This window comes from Xenopus laevis, chromosome 7S (assembly GCF_017654675.1).
Source record: "Xenopus laevis strain J_2021 chromosome 7S, Xenopus_laevis_v10.1, whole genome shotgun sequence".
NCBI lineage: Eukaryota > Metazoa > Chordata > Amphibia > Anura > Pipidae > Xenopus > Xenopus laevis.
In genome coordinates this window covers 23,197,001-23,220,087 of record NC_054384.1, presented here as the reverse complement: position 1 = coordinate 23,220,087, position 23,087 = coordinate 23,197,001, and the positions used below count along the sequence as shown (strand labels likewise).

Below are 23,087 nucleotides of genomic sequence, written 5' to 3'. Positions count from 1 at the left end.
TCAATTCCTAGTCGAATATCGAGGGTTAATTAACCCTCGATATTCGACCCATAGTGAATCAGCCCCTAGGTGTACCCTTTTGCATATTCCATGTTCCAACCTAGGTCCTGTGTCTATATATTATTCCCAGATAATGTTAAACTATTATATCCCAAAACACTACTATGATCCTACTGAAGGGAAGTTATAAAAGCTTTAGTAGTGCCAAATACATTTATTGTGACCCAATGGAGTTTATAAACATAGCGCACAAAATCCCAATACAGGTATGGGACCTGTTATCCAGATTGCTTGGGACCTGGGGTTTTCCGGATAACAGATCTTTAAACATTAAATAAACCCAATAGGCTGGTTTTGCTTCCAATCAGGATTAACTATATATTTGTTTGTTTGGATCAACTACAAGATACTGCTTTATTATTACAGAGAAATTGGAAATCATTTTTAAAAATTTGGATCATTTGAATAAAACGAATCCCATACCTGTCTAATCAAAGTGGTCCAAAGATTAGTCAGGAACTCACTGCAACCAGGGGGGACTCAGGTGCACCTGTTATGTATAACCAATTGGATAAAAATTTGATCACTTTATTTCTCTCTTTCTTACTGGGAGTGAACACGCAGTTTAGTTCATTGTCACATTAGTTTCTGTTTTGGTTTCAATTTGGTTGTAGTTGTTGGATTATAAATCATAGGTCTCCAGAAGATACAGTATGTTCTATCAGAGTAGAAAAACTACTTTTATCATGCTCAGGTATTTACTAATTTCAGCGGACCTTCGTGATCCTTATGATCATATGATGACATCACTACTGGCAACAGAAACAGAGATTCTGACTGTGCTTTCCAAACAGATGGAGAGTGGCAACATGAGGAAAAACCATTGCAGCAACAACCAATCCCAGAGAAAGTGGAAATGCAGTTTTTATTCATAATGATTAAGGTTCTTTAAAGGAGAAGGAAAGGTTAAAAGTAAGTAAGCTTTATCAGAAAGGTCTATATAAATATACCAGTAAACCATCAAAGTAATGCTGCTCTGAGTCCCCTCTCAAAAGAAATACAGCATTTCTTTCCTTTTATTGTGTACACATGGGCTTCTGTAACAGACTTCCTGTTTTCATCTTAAACCTCCAGGACTAGGGCTTGAGCATGCTCAGTTTGCTCCTCTCCCCCTCCTTCCTCCCCTCACTGCTGTAATCTGAGCCCAGAGCTATGAGTGAGCAGGGAGAGATTCAGGCAGGAAGTGATGTCACACCAAGCTAATATGGCAACTGCTATACTAAACAAACAGAGACAATGTCTAGATGTTTGTTTACTCAGGTACGGTAAAGCGTTCTGCAGAATAAATATAGTGTTATAGCTTGCGCTATTGTGGCTAATCTATTGGCAATAAACTGCTTTGGTAGCTTTCCTTCTCCTTTAACAATCCACTGTAAATTGCAGATGAATTTGGACATGACAGTCCCCTTTAAGAGCCCAGCCCTGATAAGCTAAGCTACTACTGATTTAAAGGAAAGCTAAACTCTAATAAAGGAATATGGCTATAAATGCCATATTTTATATTCTGAACTTATTTAACCAGCCTAAAGGTTCAGCATCTCCATAGTGGTAATGATCAAAGTTTTTTTCCATGTTGGATTTTCTTAGTAGTGTCTGTGAGACGCAAAAGCTCAGTGGGCTCTGAGCAGCTGTAGGGAAGCTAAGCTTAGAGTTTGTCACAAATTATCAAGCAGAAAATGAGGTTTGCTTGACATATAAACTGAAGCTAGTTTGGGCTAAAAGCCAACAAACAATTCAGGTATGGCCATGGAAGTAACTATAGAAGGAGCAGACCCCGCAAATTCTGGGGAGGACTGCAGGGCACTGACTGATACGTAGTAGATGTACAGGATGCTCGGGATCTGGGGTTTTCCAGAAAAGGAGTATTTCTATCATTTGGATCCTTACGTCTCCTGAAAATCATTTAAACATTAAAGAAACACAATAGGATTATCTACCAATATGGATTCATGCAGTGTACGTATCATGAGTTTCAAGCTATTGTTTAAATAATATTTGCTTAAAATTGAGTCTATGAGAGATGGTCTCATGGGAATTTAGAGCTTTCTGGATAATGGGTCTCAGGATTGCATACAGATCCAGCAGTGCTTTCTTGCAGTGCTGGGGCTCTAAGGTTTGAATTCAGCAAGGCCACTATTTGTACAGAATTTGTATGTTTTCCACGTGCTTGTGTGGTTTTCCTCTGGGTTATCAGGTTTCTTCCCACCCTCCAAAAACATAGCAGTAGGTTAACTGGCTCCTGATAAAATTGATCTTGAAGTTTGTGTTTGAGAATGTGATAGATATATTAGACTGCAAGTCTCTCTGGAGCAGGGAAGATGTCAGCACTATATAAATAAAGAACTACAACAGTAATACTTACCTACATAACATTAAGGTACACAAAGTGAATATCTATGCTGATCAACTCACGGGGAGAAATTTATATAAAAAGGACAGTACATTTTGTTGAATTCTGAAGAATAAGACAATTGAGATATTTGATTTCTAAATTAAAAAAAAAAAAAAAAGATAGCATGCTTTGTTCTAGGTAGATGTTTAATGAATGAAGAGCTGGCCAGACATTAGGATCACATTTGGGAACAAAACTGACTGTTGTGTATTATTAGCTGGGAAATTTCACACTGGATTGTTTCCTCCTAGCTGTCTCGTCTCATCATGACTGTTACTGAGACTCTACTCTCAAGGGCACATGTATTAAGAACAAATGCATTGTCACTACAGTGTTATCTACTGTGTTATATGGAAACCTGTTGCTTTGCAGATGCCTATTTTTTTGCCCATTCCAACATTTACATTGATAATTGTCACCCATCAAAATAATTGAATTAAAATAAAAGGGTTCTTTACAGTACACAGTTGCAAAGCAACCATAGCACTATCATTGATTAAGGATAAAGGAGCCAAGTTTACTATAAATCTGATCCCCTATAGCAACCCATGATTAAGCAGCATTTACTGGTCAATTGTTAAAAGGCAAACATTACATCATTTCATAATTTCGTTTTAGGGAAATCATATCTAGCTTAACTAATCCGATGTATTTGTGAACTACAAATTCCAGCAACCTTTAAATGCACACCTATAGGCAATGCCAGTGATAACATTTTGGAATTACAGGTTGCTTGCCACACTGCAGTAAAACTTCAAAAGGATGGAGCTGGGCTAAGCCGACCGGGCGCCCTAGGCAACCCGGTTGGCTGATCCCGCCCCCCTCGTGCTCGTGCCCAACAGAGGGGAGGGAAGGAGGGGGGGCAATGAAGGGGAAGAGTAAGGGCAGGGGAGGAAGGTAGGGGTGAGTGACAGAGGGGAGGGCAACGAAGGGGAAGAGTAAGGGCAGGGAATGGAGGTAGTGGTGAGCGACAGGGGGGAGGGAGGTAGGGAGGGGAAAGGGAGAGAGGAGGGAGGTTAGAGTTGCAGAGGGGAGCGAATCCGGACTAGGGGTAGGCAGAAGAACCTTGAACAGGCACCTGCCCAGCGATCCCACATTGTTGCGCCCTAGGCAGGTGCCTCTTCTGCCTACCCCTAGTTCCGACACTGCAATCTATTTCAAAATTAAAACATTTCACAGGTTGTCTATCATAAGTTGTACAGTACTTTCTATGTTGCTTACTTCAAGGGGCTTGATCAAAAGACCCAAGCAGTTAGCAGCGATCCCCAACCAGTAGCTCGTGAGCAACATGTTGCTCACCAACCCCTTGGATGTTGCTCCCAGTGGCCTCAAAGCAGTTGCTTATTTTTGAATTCCAGGCTTGGAGGTAAGTTTTGGCTGCATAAAAACCAGGTGCACTGCTAAACAGAGCCTCAATGTAGGTTGACAATGCACATAGGGGCTACTAAATGGCCAATCACAGCACTTATTTGGCACCCCAGGAACATTTTCATGCTGGTGTTGCTCCCCAACTCCTTTTACTGAATGTTGCTCACGGGTTCACAAGGTTGGGGATCCTTGAGTTAAGGCATTAATCCCTTGCACAACACTTGTATGAAACCAGGACAGAGAGTCAAGTTAAAACAGAGTAAAGGTGGCCATACACGGACAGATTTTTTACTTCCAAATGACCGATTCCAGAAGGTTCCGATAATGTCGATAACCGATCGGATGGTTGATGGTGAACGAATGATCGTCGGACGAACGATCGTCTCAACATTATCGTTCGCAAAATTGATCAGATGAGTTTAAAAATTTAGTCGTTTAGGGATAAAATCCCTCTTTGCGCATGTCAGGATTGTAGCACAAGCCAATGAACATATACAGAACAACGAACATATACGGAAGGACCGAACGTTCTTTGCTGAAACTTCATTTGTAACTATATGAACTATGTAAAGAAATAAATTGGTGCTGTCTGCAGGAATATCACCCTATCACCTCATATGTGAAAGAAGTTTATTATGCCATAGCATACATCCATATGTCTGCATGGAGCAGGGAAGGAGAAACTGACTATATACTACAGACTCAAAAGCCTCATTTTTGAACAGCGTTCGTCCGTACACGAAGCAAACAATACGGTTATATCTGTTCATGTAACCGTTCTCCGTCGATGGCATATCGTATGGTAAAATAATCGACAAGCGATTGTTTAACGATATGATCATTCATCGCAGAACGATAAAAGTATGCCCGTGTATGGCCACCTTAAAAAATTTTTACATAAATTATCACTGACCCTGGATTCCCAGCACATGTCATGTGCTGTTGTCAATTACTTAAGCTTAGAGAGCCCACTCCTAATATACTGTATATAAAGAACATAAAAGTCACCATATAAGGATATGTAATTAATTCCAATTATTAGCACATAGCAGCCCAGAAACCAGTGCAATTAGCATTATAATTCAGTAATTTACCCCATATCATCAGCCTCTATGACAGGCCAACCTCATTTTCAGCTTGATCATTTGTGACGACGCCTAAGATTAGCTTTTCACCAGCTGCTCACAACACAACGAGCATGTGCAGTGTCACTGACACTCCTAAAAAAAATCCAAGCTGGATAATTACTGGTATAGAGATGCTGAACCTATAGACTGGTGGAGTAAGTTCACTATATAAAATATAGCATTTCTAGCCATATTCATTTTTACTTCTCCTTTATCTTTGGTGAGATAAGGAAGACAAAAGAGTCTGTTTCAAGAGGACAATGTACATGCAGCAACAGTGATTAATAATGTTTCACCAGTGCAATCAATATCCCTACTAGAAAAATATCTTCAAATTACAGCCATGTCTGCTCTGTGCAGGATTGGATATCTGTTACTTGTGCAGTTGAAGCTTAATGCTATACAGTAAATGCATTTTTCACTGCATGATCACCTAAACAATAGTGTGTTCAATTTTTGTTATTTAACTACAGCATAATAATCCAAATTTTAATCAACAGCCAGTTCATTTCCCTATAATAGATTGAGCAAGATGGCTAACATAGTACTAATTCTGATTGGAGCATTCTCTTGCATCTATAATTAACTTCGGCCCACCTTCTCCTAAGAGCTCAGGAGAACAGCGGCAGAATGTGATGGAAAGCTGCCTTCGCCTTAAGTAAAGGTAAATTAAACCATTGTACTCTTTCATATGCAAAAAAGGAAATTGTATCTACTGTATATTGATTGTAATCAATATTGTAAATCTGAATATCCAATTATGCAACTTTTGTGAAACAGGTAATTAAATACATTACGGTCCCCAATAATATGAAATATTACCTTACTTCAGGTGGTGGAAATCCAACCACAATACAGTCCAACTGTACTTTGCTCCCCTCAGTAACTTCCCTACTTTTTAATTTCTGAATAAAATTTGGAGGTTGCCCAACTGGCTCTTTAAAATAAAAAGAGGAACACTGAGTATCGTTTTCAACTTGCAAAGACTCCTTTTCAGATTCTGGATCCAATGCTTCCAAACTATTAGCCTCCTCAGAGATAGAAGTGTTTATTTCTGTCTTTTCTGGCGTGTAATTCTGCCTCTCTCGATTTTCTAACTGGCTAGTGTAATTAGAGATGTCCTGCTCAAGTGTCCCACTTTTTAAATCACGTTTGCTCCTCCGATTTTTTAAGGTCTTAGGCCTAATTCGCTTGGAACTATTGGCTTTGAAAAGTGAAGATAGCTCCTCAATAAAATCTGCAGCTTTATTCAGAAATTCCTTTTTTGATTCTGTTTCGATTCCATATGGAGTGGTTCTCTGTGGCTTTTTCAAATCTTTCGTTCCCTCTGTAGAGTTATTCGACCCTTTAATGACTTGTCCCTGATAAAACTCTTGTTCTCTGTCACTGAGTGTTGGTTTGCTTGGTCTGGTCACTGGTGGTCTTACAACAGGCCTAGACTGTTCTTTCGGAGGACATTTAATATCAATCTGTACCGCTTTCTGGTTCCCATCTTGGTCAATGGCTTGTCTTGCCAAATGTACACTTTGGTCTAATTCTTCCTGGTTCAGAAAAGCAGAAAGATCAGTGAGGTCATCAGCTTCACATAGGTCATCCACTCTATTGGAGCAGACACTATGATGATACGAATGCGATGAAGAGATTGACAGACTTTGTTCAATGCTCTCTTGGTGTATTTTCGTTTCAGCACTATAGCTCTCTCCCAGAATCTGAGAAATAGACGAAGAAGCTTCTATACTCTCGTCTTGCATGCTGTTGACAAAAAGACAGATAAGCTCAATAATATGAATATACCTGCTAGCTCCAAATGTTATCCAACACTGTTTTACCACATTCCTCTACATGCTGTTTTTATGTATAAGCTAAAAAGAATGGCATAAAAATAATCTTCAATTCATTATTATAACTGTAAAAAATGCACAAGGCATCTAATATATTTATATTTTAGGCTAAACCACATTACTGACTAAGTGGAGCACAGTTCCCATCTGTCTCTGCACCGTTTGTTTTAATGGGGAAAAAGAATGTGTCAGTGCCTAACAAAACCCTGATAAACTGTGAAACTCTAGAAAAATTATCTAGCATGTATCTATGAAAGGCAAGTGTAGCTTAGCAAATGTAAATTGCAGTGCTTTGTACCACTGTACCACTATACACTGATATTTGCCACATACTAACCTCTGACATTGACAAAATTCAGATTATATTTCAACATATATTTGAAGTTCTTCTGTATTATTTATAGTAATTACTGAGTCTGCAAAAGTGTCCCATGCTTATTATTTATTCTAACTGCACCAGAAGAAGGACCCTAGAGGTCCGAAACATGTAGTGATAAACGTCTTCACTGCTTCACTAAATCAGCTCTCCAGTGAAATCTTCATTTTCTACATTATTTATTCTTCCCATGTTACAAGGCAAGTGGACTGGGGCAAGTATTGCCTATAGTACTATGCAGTTTTAGATTCATCACGAGGACCATCATCTAATAGCAAAGCACAAATAGTGTACTCTACAGCTAGGCACAAAACTGTAGTGCATGAGGATATGATTTTGGGACCCTCTTATTTATGTCTGCTGTATATCTAACATGTTCTTCTTGTGTTGCTTAGTAAAGTGCAGCATACCCTTAAAATTATCCAGCAAGAGGTAATGCAATCTACTAAGTCATTACTCTGCCAAGGCAAGAGAGAAAACATTTGCATGCTTATCATGCCTGCTCTGTATAATGCCAAAACAATCTCTTACTAAGCCCACTACCTTCAATGATTCATTCAATGCAATTGTAACTTCTAACGTTTACTGAATACCCTTCGTTCCCACATTTCGAGGCTTATATTGTAAAAAAGTGCAAAATTCCTGTTTCAGTAGTCTGAGAAAAACAACAAGACTTGCATAATGTAAATGTATTAAGTATGGCAACACAGCCTCAGTGGAGCTTACAGTCTAAGGTAACTTTTACATTTCCTCATAGTAGGATCAACTTTTACTAGGAGCCAACAGACATAAGTGTATGTTACTAGAGTGTGGCCAGAAACCCATGCAGACAATATACAACTTTCTTGCACATAGTACCCAAGCCAGAATTGAACTCAAGGGCCTAGTATTGAAAGCAGAAATGCTACTGAGCCACTATACTGGGCATTTTCTAAATGTAATTGGTAGTGATGGGCTAATAATTCACTAGGCACGAATTTGCTGTGAATTCCGCGTTTCACCAGCAGCGAATAAAATTACGAAAATTCGGACACCCATTGACATTAATGCCGGCGTCAAAATTTACATGGGCATCAAAATTCACATGTTTCATGAATTTTTTGCGAGAAATTCACAAATTTTTCAGCGAAACGGGACAGATTCGCCCATCACTAGTGATTGGTTCTGTGGTTTACTCCACAGAGAAAAAATGCATCAGTATATACAGTATTTCAGCAATAATACAGTGACCCTCCAAAATAGATAATCCTGCTAAATAATCCAACTGAAAACCGTATCCATCACAGCTCAGCCATTGACTGATGTTCATGACATGCTCAATAAGACAAAGTTCTTTCCCCCTACTATCCTATGTAAGTTGGATTTTGTCACTAGGTCTTCCAGAAAGGTAATGGTGTAGTGCAATTGGGGGGGAGGAGCAGAGATTTCTACTAGGGATGCACCGAATCAAATATTTTGGATTCACCCGAATCCTTTGCGAAAGATTCCGCAGAATACCGAACCAAATCCGGATCCTAATTTGCATATGCAAATTAGGGGTGGGAAGGGGAAAACCGTTTTACCTCATTGTTTTGTGGCAAAAAGTCACACGATTTCCCTCCCCGCCCCTAATTTGCATGCAAATTAGGATTCCGATTCGGTTCGGCCAGGCAGAAGGATTCGGCCGAATCCGAATCCTGCTGAAAAAGGCCGAATTTTGGCCGAATCCCGAACCGAAACCTGGATTCGGTGCATCCCTAATTTCTACCCTTGTCTAGGATGCCTTGATCTAGCTCTGATATACACACCCATATACACATCAGCAAGCTTAATTTAGATATTTGAAATGCACAGCCAAAGGCTGTCTGGGTATGGTTGAGTTGTTCTTCAACAACAAATGTAACACAGCAGGTTAAATTACCCCAGTTAAAAACTCCTGAACATTACAGATCTTTTTAAAAATATATCATGCAAAAAACACGGTTTCATATACTGTATCATAAGCCCTTTTCCTGGGATCAAGTACAAGCTCAGAATTACGGAAAAGCTGTCTCCCATAGACTCCATTACAATCAAATAATCCAAATTTTTCAAAATGATTTCCTTTTTCTCTGTAATAATAAAACAGTACATTGTACTTGATCCCAACTAAGATATAATTAATCCTTATTGGAAGCAGAACCAGCCTATTTGGTTTATTTAATATTTACATGATTTTCTGTTAGAGTTAAGGTATGAAGATCAAAATTATGGAAAGATCCCTTATCCGTAAAACCCCAAGTCCTGACCATTCTGGATAACAGGTCCCATACCTGTACTTTTTTATTAATACAGAGAAAAAAGGAAATCATTTTAAAAATGTGGAACATGGAGTCTATGGGAAATGACCTTCCCATAATTCAGAGCTTTCCAGATAATGGACTCACATTCAAGGCCCTTAACAATAAAGCCCCTCCCTATATTTCATCTGATCTCCAAATACTCTCGTTCACGCAACCTTAGCTCTGCTTCTGACCTTCGCCTCACTTCTCCTCACATCACTTCTGCCCATTCTCATCTACAAGACTTCTCTCTGGCTTCTGCTTTTCTCTCTGCCTCGACCAGTCAGACTTTCTCCTTCTTCCCAAACTTTCAAACGCTCCTTATGACCCACCTGTTTAAAGAAGCTTATTCAATGTACCTTAATTAATCAATCATTGCTGTATCATAAATCACAAAATTGTTTCTAAAATCCTAATGTCTCAATTGTACCCTAACCTTTAGTTTGTAATCTCTAATTTGTAGGGCCCTCTAATCCTATTATACTCTGTAAACTCTTGCTTGTTATCCACCATTTATTCCCTGTTTGTTATAATTAAGGTAAAACAATGCATAGCTTGTCGGCGCTATATAAATAAATGATGATGATGATAACGGATCCCATAACCGTATGTGTAAGATATGTATATGTCAGTTTAATAAGATATAATAAGGTCAATTCTTAGGATATAAATTACAATAAACCAAATTGTTAAAGTTTATACATTTTAGAACATATAATTCTCTTTTAAAAAGCTAAATCTGTCTTGCAATGCTTTAGTTTCTGACTCTGACCCCAGGGTTGGGGGCACATTCCAGACAGCAGTAAGCCTCCAAAGTTGCATAATGAACCAAAGGTTCTCTATGGTATTTAAGGAATAATGTTGAATGTAGGTATTTCAGTATGTTTTGCCCTGCCAGTTGGTGGCATTGCCAAATAACCGAATCGCTGGTATCTTCCTGTTGGGGTTAGAAATAAGAAAAAAAGTAATATTCCAAGCATAAGAAAGCTAATGTTGATAGTTTAATAGATCCACACAGTACCCCCAGCCAGTAAAAATTCACTTTCACTAATAACTTTTCTACTTCCAGCAGAAAATCTTTAATTAGTACACGTAAAACAGGTGGTGACTCTCTTGTGTCACTGTCACTCAATGAGCCATAATTGAAGAAACAGACACACATTAGCTCTCTGCCATTTCTTTCTAGATCTTTCACATTAGAGCTTTCTTATTATCCCAGAAAGGACATTCTATTCAGTTACTATTTCTTCTTTAATGACGGCTCAAAGGGCAGTTCTTCTAAAAATGTATTTATAGTAACATGTAGGCAATAGATTATGTTATAAGACAATTTGTAATTGGCCTTTAGTTTTTTTAATTCATTGCGGTCTCTTAGTTTTGTTAGATTTATGTAATTTTCAGTTTTACAGTTTGGAATGGTTTCTAGGGTTCTACTTGCTAAAGTTACTGGGCTTGTTTAAATGGCAAATAAACTGGGTGTCTGAAAAGGAAAAAAAAAGAAAAATCATTTAAAAATTTCTATACTCTAAATTAATCTGATTTATTGCTGAGGCCTCATCCAAAAGCATTTTAAACTTTAGGCTGAATAAAAAGGCAGGGGATTTAATTAATTCAATGTGTATTTTCTTAGATTACTAGAATATATTAAAAGTTAATTTTAATATGAGCCACTACTTTACACAGTGCTGTATTCAGTGGCATACCATGTATCACCCAGACACTCCTACCAGAAAAATTTTCAGGCCCCCACTATCCAAGGTGACCTGCTGCCACACTGGGGAAAACAGTAAGATGAGCAAGAAAAGTAGCAAGGCAGGCACAGATACAAGATGGCTTCATACAGCACATACTGGGCCCTCCTCTTCCAGATCCCTCCTCAAAACCATGGGCAGGCCCGGATTTGTGGTGAGGCCACAAAGGCCCTGGACTAGGGCGGCAAGACGGTAGGTTCGGCGTGCTGCCCAGCCGGATTCTAACAGGCATTAATCATCCAATTTCAACGCAACCCCGCATGCTTCTGCAGGGGGTTGCTCACAAAAATGATGGGCACTAGGGCCCTGCAACGTTGCCGTTGCCAGGCACTAGGACCCAGCGTTGTGAAGTGGCCTCGGGGCGGCGAACACAGGAATCTGACCCTGGCCATGGGGTCTTCTGTATGGCAGTTACTCCACTATAGTATTATTATTATGATATCAATCTGAAAATAGAGGACACAGTGAGTGATATAGTTTCAGTGATTGGCTGTCTGCAAACTGAATTATAAGCAAATGTAGGGAATTAGTGCAAAATCTTTGCACTTATCCCTGTAAGAGATCAAGCACAGAGCCTGTCTGTGCTGTAAGCTGTTACCTAGCAACGAGCTGTTCAGTGATCTCAGTGCAGCAGGAAGTGACACAGCAGCTAGTGAGTGGCTGGCAGGAAGAGGAAGTCGCAGATTCTGGCAGAAGAGAAAAGCCTGGCATAGAGAACCACATGGTGGACAGAGAAAGAGACCAGAGAGCTGCTGGTGAGCCCAGAGAGTTGAGAGGCTCAACCAAAAGAATTCATTTGGATCAGGCTGGCACAGAGAAGCCAGATATTGTGCCTGGAGGGACAGAGAGTGTGAATGGAATACAGGCTGAAGGAACAACCAGAAGGAGGTTCCTATCTGAGCATCCAAAGAGGCTGGTAGTCACACTGTATGTGTGAATGTGCTGGACTCGCCTGAAGAAAACTCTAAAGCATCCGAAGAGGATTTGGAGTGAGTATCCTGTTTAATGGGACAGTACCCAAAAGAAGCGCTTGAAGATACAGACACTGTTTATTGAACGGACATTAAAGGACTTAACTATATAAAATAAATAATGAAGACCAGTTGAAAAGCTGCTTAGAATTGTCCATTCTATAACATACTAAAAGTTAAATTAAAGGTGAACCACCCTTTAAGATTCATTATCCACCAAAAACATATAGTATCTTTGTCTCAATAAGGCTCAGATTTTATGTAAAGTTCTGGAATTCATTTGGCACCTTTTCACTCTTCCACCTCCAATATGTTGCCTTACTATATTCAACCATTACCAACCAAACATAGTTTTGCCATGTAATAGGTTTAAACCGAGCCAGTGGGTCACTGAATGTGATAACTGAGGTTAAAATACCTTCCATGCATTCTTTCACTCACATGTAAAGCTACTCAAGGACAGAAGGCATTTAAACCATGCATGCTCTGTCTCGCCAATCAACGGCTCAGTTGTAGGCTTCTGCACCTTTGACACATTTTGGAGATTTTTTAGAAAGCTTTAAAAAAATGTTTCCCACTGTCTTTATCTTGTCCTAGTTAAAAAAAAATATGTAAATGTTAAGGTCCAGGAGTCATGTGGATTTTAATAAAAATAAGATTTACAGAATTTTGCTGGTATTTATTTTGTGCATATGGAGGTCTTCATTATACCTGTGGGTACCTGTTAGTTTCAAAGCCAAGCACCATGTATTAGTCATCGCTCACTAATAGCTGCTTTCCTTAACTTTGTAACTGTCCTTAAATGAGAAGGAAAGTCTTGCAGCACTTGGGGTGCCAAATGTTAGGCATCCCCAAGTGATTGTAGTTACTTACCTGAAACCACGGCCCGGTGCTCCTACTAGCAGAAAACTGCACCGGCCTGGGGTTATACCAGTGAGCACCACAGAGCGATCCACTTCCGTCTTCTTCTGTCTTCAAATTTCCCAGGGCAAACGCATGCGCAGTTGAATGAAATAGCCGACTTTTTTGATAAAGTTTTAGATTAAGCCGCGCAAAGAAGGAGGAAGACGGAAGAAGATCGCTCTGTAATGCTCACTGGTATAACCCCGGCCGGTACTCCTATCAGCAGAAAACTGCACCGGCCCGGGGTTATACCAGTGAGCACCACAGAGCGATCTTCTTCCGTCTTCCTCCTTCTTCGCGTGGCTGTGGGGTTTCAGGTAAGTAACTGCAATCACTTGGGGTGGCTAACATTTGGCACCTCCAAGTGCCGCAAGCCTTTCCTTCTCCTTTAATATTGTAACTGTCAGCCCGTAATGTAATTTCACAACCATGTAATATCACAAATTCTAAAAGCACAGAACATACATTTTATAAATTCTAAAACACAAATCGATTCCACAGGGATGTCTTATATTGCTGTGATGGCCTATTTTTTATTTTTTAATGACAGAAACAACAACATCAACAACAATGTTTTTGGAGATAAAATTAAACTGTTTGGAGCTTTTGAATCAAGTTGTTTTCTGTCTAAACATATGACATCGACTTCAAAAAAGAAATGGTGCTGTTACCTCAAACAAACTGCGAAACAACTTTAAGTCGAAACCTTGTGATGCACCTCCGCCGTGTGTGCTGCTGAATATATCCACGAATATAAAGTTTGCAAGGATCGACCAAGACTGCAGGTTAACTGCTCAAGCTTTAGTGTTTATTGTTTAACACAACATGTTTCGAGTCTCGTGGGACCCTTTGTCAAGTGTACACACTTGACAAAGAGTCCCACGAGACTCGAAACATGTTGTGTTAAACAATAAACACTAAAGCTTGAGCAGTTAACCTGCAGTCTTGGTCGATCCTTGCGAACTTTATATTTGTGGATATGACATCGACTGTAGATAAATGCAGAGTAATACATTTTGGAGCCTACAATTTAAATTAGATTATGGGGTCTGTTTACTAAAGTTAGTAAAAATTGTCTAAATCCCATCGCCCAAATATTCTTGCAACAGAATTAACACAGCTTGTATGTTTGCAATGCAATCGAACACATTTGTCTTGTGATAAGTGGCATTAATTGCACATGCGTAGCACTTGATTTCAATGTTATTTCTGGCGAGTTGCGTTTTTTGGCACTGATTTAGATTAACTGCCTAAACTGATATAAATCTTGTGGATTTTTTTGGCACTGTCAATGACCACACAAATGAAAATATATATATGAATGAGTTTAGATAAAATATTATTTATTACCAATTTATGAATGCATTATTAAATATACTTATGACCAATTAAGTAATATCAGGAATCTCAGGAATACATTATTTTACCATATTAATTATTCTTAATGAATTCACTAATAATACAATAGTGTATCATTCTTCCCCAGCGCAATCACTATTTATGCTAAAAGTAACTGACTTTACTACTCTTTAACTATATAAATTCTGTCATTGTTTCGCATAGCTCCACTCTCTGCGTGGCGATGAAAATTGGTGACAATTTTGTCTATATTTGGCAACAATTCAGGAGATAATGTTTGTGAAGATTCTCATTCATCCAGGTTATGGTATATCTGTAGAAATAAGTCCAATCAACTGTGTTTTTTTTCAGACGTTTCACCAGTCATCCAAGTGAATCAGTTCAGAATAACTTGTAAATAAAATCTTTTGGGAAGATCTTTTGGGAATAAATATTCTGAAATGTTGATCCAATCAGCATAATCGGTTTATCATAATCAGCAAGGATGTCATGAAGTTAGGTGTTGATTGTATTAGCATGATTGGAGTTTTGAGGTGTTATTAAACCTTCCAGGGAGAGGTGTCAAAACAGCATTGTATGTGGCAGACAAATAGATGTTGCACCCCCCGCCTCTAGTCAAACTTGGTCTTTCAGTCTTTACATATATGGCTTCTTTAACACCTCTTTTGAACCAGTCGCTCTCCCAGTCTAGAATCTGGACTTGGCAGTCTTCAAACGTGTGTCCTTTTTGTTTTAGATGTAGGTACACAGCTGAGTCCTGACCAGAGGAGCTGGCTCTTCTGTGTTGCACCATATGCTGGTGTAACTGTTGTTTGGTTTCTCCCACATACAAATCAGAGCACTCCTCACTGCACTGCATACACAGTTACTCTTCTTACGCTTTGGGACTGGGTCTTTTGGGTGAACCAGTTGCTGCCTCAGTATGTTGCTGGGTTTAAAGCAGACAGGGATGTGGTGTTTATTGTATGTATGTATGTATGTATGTATATTTTTATTTGTATAGCGCTCCTTGAGGGCAAAGCACTGTACAGCAAAACAATAAATTAGTAGTAACAAATAAGTGGTCATTGAAACAAAAAGTAACAATAAGTGCATTATTAGGAATACACTTCACATAAATATAAAATATAATTACAATACAGATTAAGTGCTCAGTGTCAAGGAAACAAAAGGCTAGAGGACCCTACCCCGTAGGGCTTCCAGTCTAAATAGGAGGGTAACATACAGACACAATTCAGAGGGGTATTAAAGTGCTGTAGGTTACAGTTTGTTACACTGTTATATAAATGCCAGTTCCCAGTTCAGGTGTTATCCAGGTGCTCCCAGAGGTAGTCTTTATTAAAAAACTTTCTAAGTTTTTCTGACACCACCAGCTACATATGGAAGGACCAAGTTCTTTCTCCTGTCCTGTTTTCCACCTTCACCGGTAGTCTTGATGTTATTGCTTCTCTTTCTACCAGTTTTCACAAAGGCCCAATCTGGATACCCACACGTCTTCAGGGCCCCTCTGAGATGTTCCAACTCTTTAATAAAACCTCAAAGCTCAGATCACGCTAATACAATCAACACCTAACTTCATTACATCCTTGCTGATTATGATAAACAGATTATGCTGATTGGAGCAACATTGCAGAGTATTTATTCCCGAAATATCTTATTTACAAGTCATTCTGAATTAAGAAAGCCAGTTGAATGACTAGTGAAACATCTTTAAGAAAAAAAACACAGAAAGTCCAGTTGATTTGACTTATTTCTATAGATATTCTAAAGATAATCTTTAGTAAACCTTGCGAGACAACTGACGTGGCATAGATGTGATAATAGGTGATAATATATGTGTACCAGAATATTGGCAATGACAGAAGTACATGCATGATTTTTCTGGCGTTTTTTTTCTGGTGTAGGTCAGGACTTTGTTAGCAATACTGACACATACAGTATCAACCCCTTGAGTCTATTCTTGTTATTTCTATCCATGTTTATTCTGATAAGTACAATTTTTTCACAACAATATGAGACAGGAGATGTAAAGTGACCCGAATCTCAGTAGCAATAGTTAATCTACTAAATGTAAATTCCGATAGCAATTGCTTGTTTGAGCATGCAAGTCTGATCACTCTATGCAGACGTTCGCCTCTGCAGACTGTTTGTAAACGCCCAAGTATATTACAAATGCCTTGAGTAACTAACCAGCAAAGTCTACAAGTCACTTGATATAATGTACTTTAAACAGAACAAAAGTTACCAAAACTGGAATAAATCAAACAGAAACTGGAAAATATACTATATATGACAACTGAGCGAAGGCAAAGATGAAAAATTGCGACAGATGAAACAATTCATGCTACTAAATTTCACTGGGCAGTAAAATGTGATCCCTGTCAAAGTGGAATTAGACTTCTCTGCGAGGAACACCTCTGCCAACACAAAGTCTCAGAAAGATTCCCCTGGATATGACACAGACGGCTCATGTGTCTCTGTCACATTCCATCCCAGAGACTTAGGGGTGCGGGTGACATCACCTCCTATTATAAAGCACGCTTTGCAGTCAACCATCTTCAAATAGATAGATAGACAGGCTATCAAAGAATCTCAAATTCTCTCCTTTCCATTTGGAAAATTAATTTAATGAGGTTTGTCCCAGCAGGAAGGAAGGCTGTGAGCAGTGAGTGGGGACTAGCAGAACTGGGGCCAACTGGTTTTTTTCCCGGTATCCCAGTGGTCTTGATGCCAAGTTTGGAAAAAATTGGCAACATGGGAACCAATTTTTTCCATGAAGAACAGTTGCAGCATAATGGAAAGGGGCGTCTCTACGTAAGGCAATGTATATGCTATTGCAGAGTTAAAATGCCTTCTACTTCCCATCGACTCCAATGCATTTCGACTCCAGTTTTTCTCATCTTTTGCCAAGCCCAAAGAGCCCAAAATTAAAGGAAAAGTCTTACTTACTACTATATTGTTTTACAATTTATTATACAGAATTACACCTTTTGTTTACATAACTGATATATGTATATTTATTACTCTGTAAACGAATTAGTCCCGGGGCACAAGGGCAGGTCTTGGTTTTCTCTGTTTCCCTTTAATTATCCCACCCGAAGATGTAACCTTGTTCTCTAGGAATAAGAAGCAGCTTTGATGTCCAAGGTGATCTATTTGTGGACATTCTATAGTAAACCCCCAGTCTATGAATACTATGCACACTGCCACTATAATGCAGCATGCCAAGAACTTGCCAACATTCAGTTGGAAACGAGCCGTTGGCACAGTAATGCTATTAGCACCCTTCCTGCAGTTTAATAATACTAAATATATCCTATATCTTAAAATCATCTAGAATTTTCAATATATTCTACTAAGCCTGCTTTCTCTCTATGCTCTGAAAGCAACAGTCCTCCAGTGGTCACCCAAATCACCTATCATTTACTTGGAGAACCATAACCACCGTCTTAACTGGCCCAGTTTATCAAATAATATCCAAAATAGGCCATATACCTGTCAATAACTCTTAATTCTTATTCTCTTGCCTTACCTCCTTTTTTCGGTAGTTACAATGTTTAGACTAACCCTCATATGTAATATAAGGCACTAAGTTTGCCCAAGAGCAATAACTTATGGCAACCAATAAAATGCTTTGAACAGATGACTAGTAAATTCTATGTGCTGATTGGTTGCTATGGGTTACTGTCCCATGGCAAACTTAAGGTGGACATACACAGGCCGATAAAAGCTGCCGACAGACTGAGTCGGCAGCTTATTGGCCCGTGTATGGGGCCCCCCGACGGGCTTCCCCGATCGAGATCTGGCCGAAAGTCGGGCAGATCTCGATCGGAAGGGACTAAAAATCCCGTTGGATCGCGGCCGCATCTGTTCGTTGATGCGGTCCCGCGATCCGACTGTTAGGATCCGATCGTTGGGCCACGATCGGATCAACCCAATATTGCCCACCTCAAACGAGCGGATCTCTCCATGTATGGCCACCTTTAGTGCCATTTATTACTAGGGATGCACCAAATCCAGGATTCGGCTCGGGATTCGGCCTTTTTCAGCAGGATTCAGATTCGGATTCGGATTAGGGGCGGGGAGAGAAATCACGTGACTTTTTGTCACAAAACAAGGAAGTAAAGAATGTTTTTCCCTTCCCACCCCTAATTTGCAAATTCGGATTCGGTTCGGTATTCGGCCAAATATTTCGTGAAGGATTCAGGGGTTCGGCCGAATCCTAAATAGTGGATTCGGTGCATCCCTATTTATTACATAACCCCATAAGACTCTACAATGATGAGAAGGTTTGACTCTCATTATTTATTTATTTATTGATATAACCTGCGAGTTTATTTTACTGGTCTCCCTAACACAACTGTGGATGTAGTTCAGTAATGTTATAACCAGGACCAGAAATAGGGGTAGGCAGAAGAAGCATGTGCCTAGGGAGGAATGGAGGGGGAAGCCTGGCACGTACCTCTTCCTTCGCCTACCCCTTCTCGGAGCCCTCGGCCCTCATTGCCCATTTATCACCCAGAGTTACCAGAGTTCTACTTGCGGTTCCATATTAAATAGTGATGGGCAAAGTTGCGGTGAAAAAATCATGAAACGGTGCCGGTGTCTCGTGTTTGACGCTGGTGTTTTTTTTTACGTCGGCGTCAGTTTTTTGGGCAAAAATGCGTCAGCTTCCAAAAAACTGACGCCAGCGTCCATTTTTTTTTTTGACGCCAGCGAATTTCAAAATCATTTGCTCTTGATTCTTCCAGTGCTGTGCTCTACTCTGATGCTCATGTCTCACTTATTCTGAATGACACGCAAGCTAGGGGCCTGCCATTTGATGCCCTCTCCCAGTTCCTCCTAAATACATACATGCCCCTCGTCTATTACTTTTATACCCTTATACTATATAATTGATATACTGTACTAAAAAGGAGAACAGCAATATTATTATAAGGTCCAAAAGTGTTTTTGAAATTACAAACAATCTACAAACACTAAGGGCAGATTTATCAAGGGTCGAATTTTGAGGTGATGGGAGTCTTTTTAAACTCCCATCACCTCGAAATTCGAATAAAAAAAGACCAACTGAAATATATAAAAAAATCGTATTTTTTTAACTTCGGGTAAATAGGCTGTATTCAATCGTTCAATTCGAATTCGGATGGTATTCGATTGAATTAGAAAATGATTTTTCGAAGTCCACCAAATGACTCCAAATAGGTTCTAGGAGGTCCCCTATAGGCTAAAACAGCAATTTGGCAGGTTTTAGATAGTGAATAGTCGACGTTGAATTTTTAAAGACACAGTACATGATAAATTTAGATATTTGAATTTTCTAAACTATTCCCTAGTCGAAGTACACTAAAATGACCTCGAAATTCGATTGAAATTGATTTAAAATTAGAATTTTCACTTCGACCCTTGATAAATCTGTCCTCAAGAATGCAGACTGCGAGATTCGTTTTTTTCCATTGGAAAAAATCAACGAAGCAAAAGCCATTTTATCTTGATTGATGAGAAACTCAAGGGCAATATAATATATATTATAGTGAAAGCCAGTACAGGTATAGGATCCATTTGGATCCGTAGTCCATTTTGATAAAAAAATTCCATGATTTCCTTTTCTCTGTAATAATATAACTGTACCTCGTACTTGATCCCAACTGAGATCCTTAGTCTTAGTCTAACTAAGATCCTTACCAGAGCTAGAAGAATCCTATTGGGTTTAAATTATTTTTTAACAGGCTCAAGGTATGGAGATCCAAATTATAGAAAGACCCCAAATCCAAAAAACCCAGAGGTCCCGAGCATTCAGGATAACAGGTCCCATACCTGTAGAATATCTTCGTACAGAGGTGTTTACAACACTTGCGATTAATCAAAGAAGCTGCAGAACATGTGATGTGCACTAATGTTTTGGCCAGAACCCTATGCCCTTTATCTGGATAATTTATTGGCACAGATCAAATCTTTGTGGATGAAAACCAAAAAGATAGATAGATAGATAGATAGATAGATAGATAGATAGATAGATAGATAGATGGACAGACAGACAGACAGACAGATAGATAGTAGATAGACAGACAGACAGACAGACAGACAGACAGACAGACAGACAGACAGATAGATAGATAGATAGATAGATAGATAGATAGATAGATAGATAGATAGATAGATAGATAGATAGATAGATAGATAGATAGTAGATAGATAGATGATGATAGACAGATAGAGAGATAGATAGATAGACAGACAGACAGACAGACAGACAGACAGACAGACAGACAGATAGACAGACAGACAGACAGACAGACAGACAGACAGACAGATAGATAGATAGATAGATAGATAGATAGATAGATAGATAATGATAGATAGATAGATAGATAATGATAGATAGATAGATAGATAGATAGATAGATAGATAGATAGATAGATAGATAGATAGATAGATAGATAGATAATGATAGATAGATAGATAGATAGATAGATAGATAGATAGATAGATAGATAGATAGATAGATAGATAGATAGATAATGATAGATAGATAGATAGATAGATAGATAGATAGATAGATAGATAGATAGAAATATAGATAGATAATAGATAGATAGATAGATAGATAGATAGATAATAGACAGATAGATAGATAGATAGATAGATAGATAGATAGATAGATAGATAGATAGATAGATAATGATAGATAGATAGATAGATAGATAGATAGATAGATAGATAGATAGATAGATAGATAGATAGAAATATAGATAGATAATAGATAGATAGATAGATAGATAGATAGATAGATAGATAGATAGATAGATAATAGACAGATAGATAGATAGATAGATAGATAGATAGATAATACACAGATAGATAGATAGATAGATAGATAGATAGATAGATAGATAGATAGATAGACAGACAGACACAACCACCCACCCACCCAATAAAACTGATTATAGTAGTTGTAATAAAATCACTAAACCATGAGAGTTGCCACTTTATTGAGAGCTGCATTATCCAGGCTCAAGGTATGGAGATCCAAATTATAGAAAGACCCCAAATCCAAAAAACCCAGAGGTCCCGAGCATTCAGGATAACAGGTCCCATACCTGTAGAATATCTTCGTACAGAGGTGGTTACAACACTTGCGATTAATCAAAGAAGCTGCAGAACATGTGATGTGCACTAATGTTTTGGCCAGAACCCTATGCCCTATATCTGGATAATTTATTGGCACAGATCAATGCATTTTTTTCAAATCTTTGTGGATGAAAACCAAAAAGATAGATAGATAGATAGATAGATAGATAGATAGATAGATAGATAGATAGATAGTAGATAGATAGACAGACAGACAGACAGACAGACAGACAGATAGATAATAGATAGATAGATAGATAGATAGATAGATAGATAGATAGATAGATAGATAGATAGATAGATAGATAATGATAGATAGATAGATAGATAGATAGATAGATAGATAGATAGATAGATAGATAGATAGATAGATAGATAGATAGATAATGATAGATAGATAATGATAGATAGATAGATAGATAGATAGATAGATAGATAGATAGATAGATAGATAGATAGATAGATAGATAGATGATAGACAGATAGATAGATAGACAGACAGACAGACAGACACAACCACCCACCCACCCACCCAATAAAACTGATTAATTATAGTAGGTGTAATAAAATCACTAAACCATGAGAGTTGCCACTTTATTGAGAGCTGCATTATCCAGGCCACGCATCTGCTGCTGCTAATCAAGTGTCTGATAGAGATGGAAGGGGGCAGTGTTGCCCTTTCCTATACAACTTCACCGCAGCTGTTGTGTACTCTAATCTACAGTGCAAATCACATCGTGCTAAATATAATCGCCAGGGTCATTTTACACAGCTCAGTATAAAGTAAGTCTTTATAACATCAACCCCTATTTGCACTCATTATTGCCTTAAACACTCATTTTAAATATTAGATGAAGCTCTCTGGCGGGTGGGTTACCATAGATGAGCATCGTTAATATCAAGGTTTAACCCTCAAACACCTTACTAGGAGAACATGTCAGAATAGGCTGAAAAGGATGATCAGAGTTCTTTCCAGCACATGTATCCAATAGACAGAAGTATAAGAAAGTATCAGCATGCTAGGATAATTTGCTGTGCCCAATTATAATAAACTAGAAGAAAAACTTCAGTAATGCTTTGAATAATTACCTAGAAATTGCCGTCAGTGTCCGGCTCTGATTGCGGTCTCTTCTATGGAATTGTCCAAGATGAAAATAAAACAATCCTTTTTTAGTGAAGGCGACAAGGGTTATCCTGAAATTTAGGGAAAATGATTGTGTGAAGCTGAGTCAACCTGTCATCACTGAAGCAGCAGCATTTGTCTGTGGCAGGTTGTGTGTTATTTTGGGCTCTATGCACCATGTGCCTGTAAAGCATTTCACCTCATTGGATGGGAAAACCTTTCGGCAAGTGGACTCCATTCCTGTAATAGCTTGCCTCAGCGAGGAAGCCCACTGCACGCCGGCTTCCTTCTTTTTACACAATTCCCTTTACAAATAAACAAATGCATATGTTGCTCCCAGAGAACCCAGTACAGGGGGTTGTGTGCTGTTCAGCGGGGGTGACA

At 38.7% G+C, this 23,087-nt stretch overlaps 1 protein-coding gene across 4 annotated transcripts in view; it reads right to left on the bottom strand.

Annotated features, from left to right (window-relative positions):
• mypn.S (myopalladin S homeolog) overlaps nucleotides 1–23,087 on the bottom strand; it is an 84,047-nt gene that overhangs the window by 36,849 nt on the left and 24,111 nt on the right. For 2 of the 4 annotated variants that reach the window (XM_018227490.2, XM_041571002.1), the window contains one exon: nucleotides 5,770–6,699. In XM_018227490.2, the coding sequence (XP_018082979.1) occupies nucleotides 5,770–6,698 (929 nt within the window). In that variant the 5' untranslated portion in view covers nucleotide 6,699. Of the gene's footprint in view, nucleotides 1–5,769; nucleotides 6,700–12,627; nucleotides 12,647–22,669; nucleotides 22,846–23,087 lie in introns of those variants that run through there. The other 2 variants (XM_041571003.1, XM_041571004.1) reach the window with 2 other exon arrangements.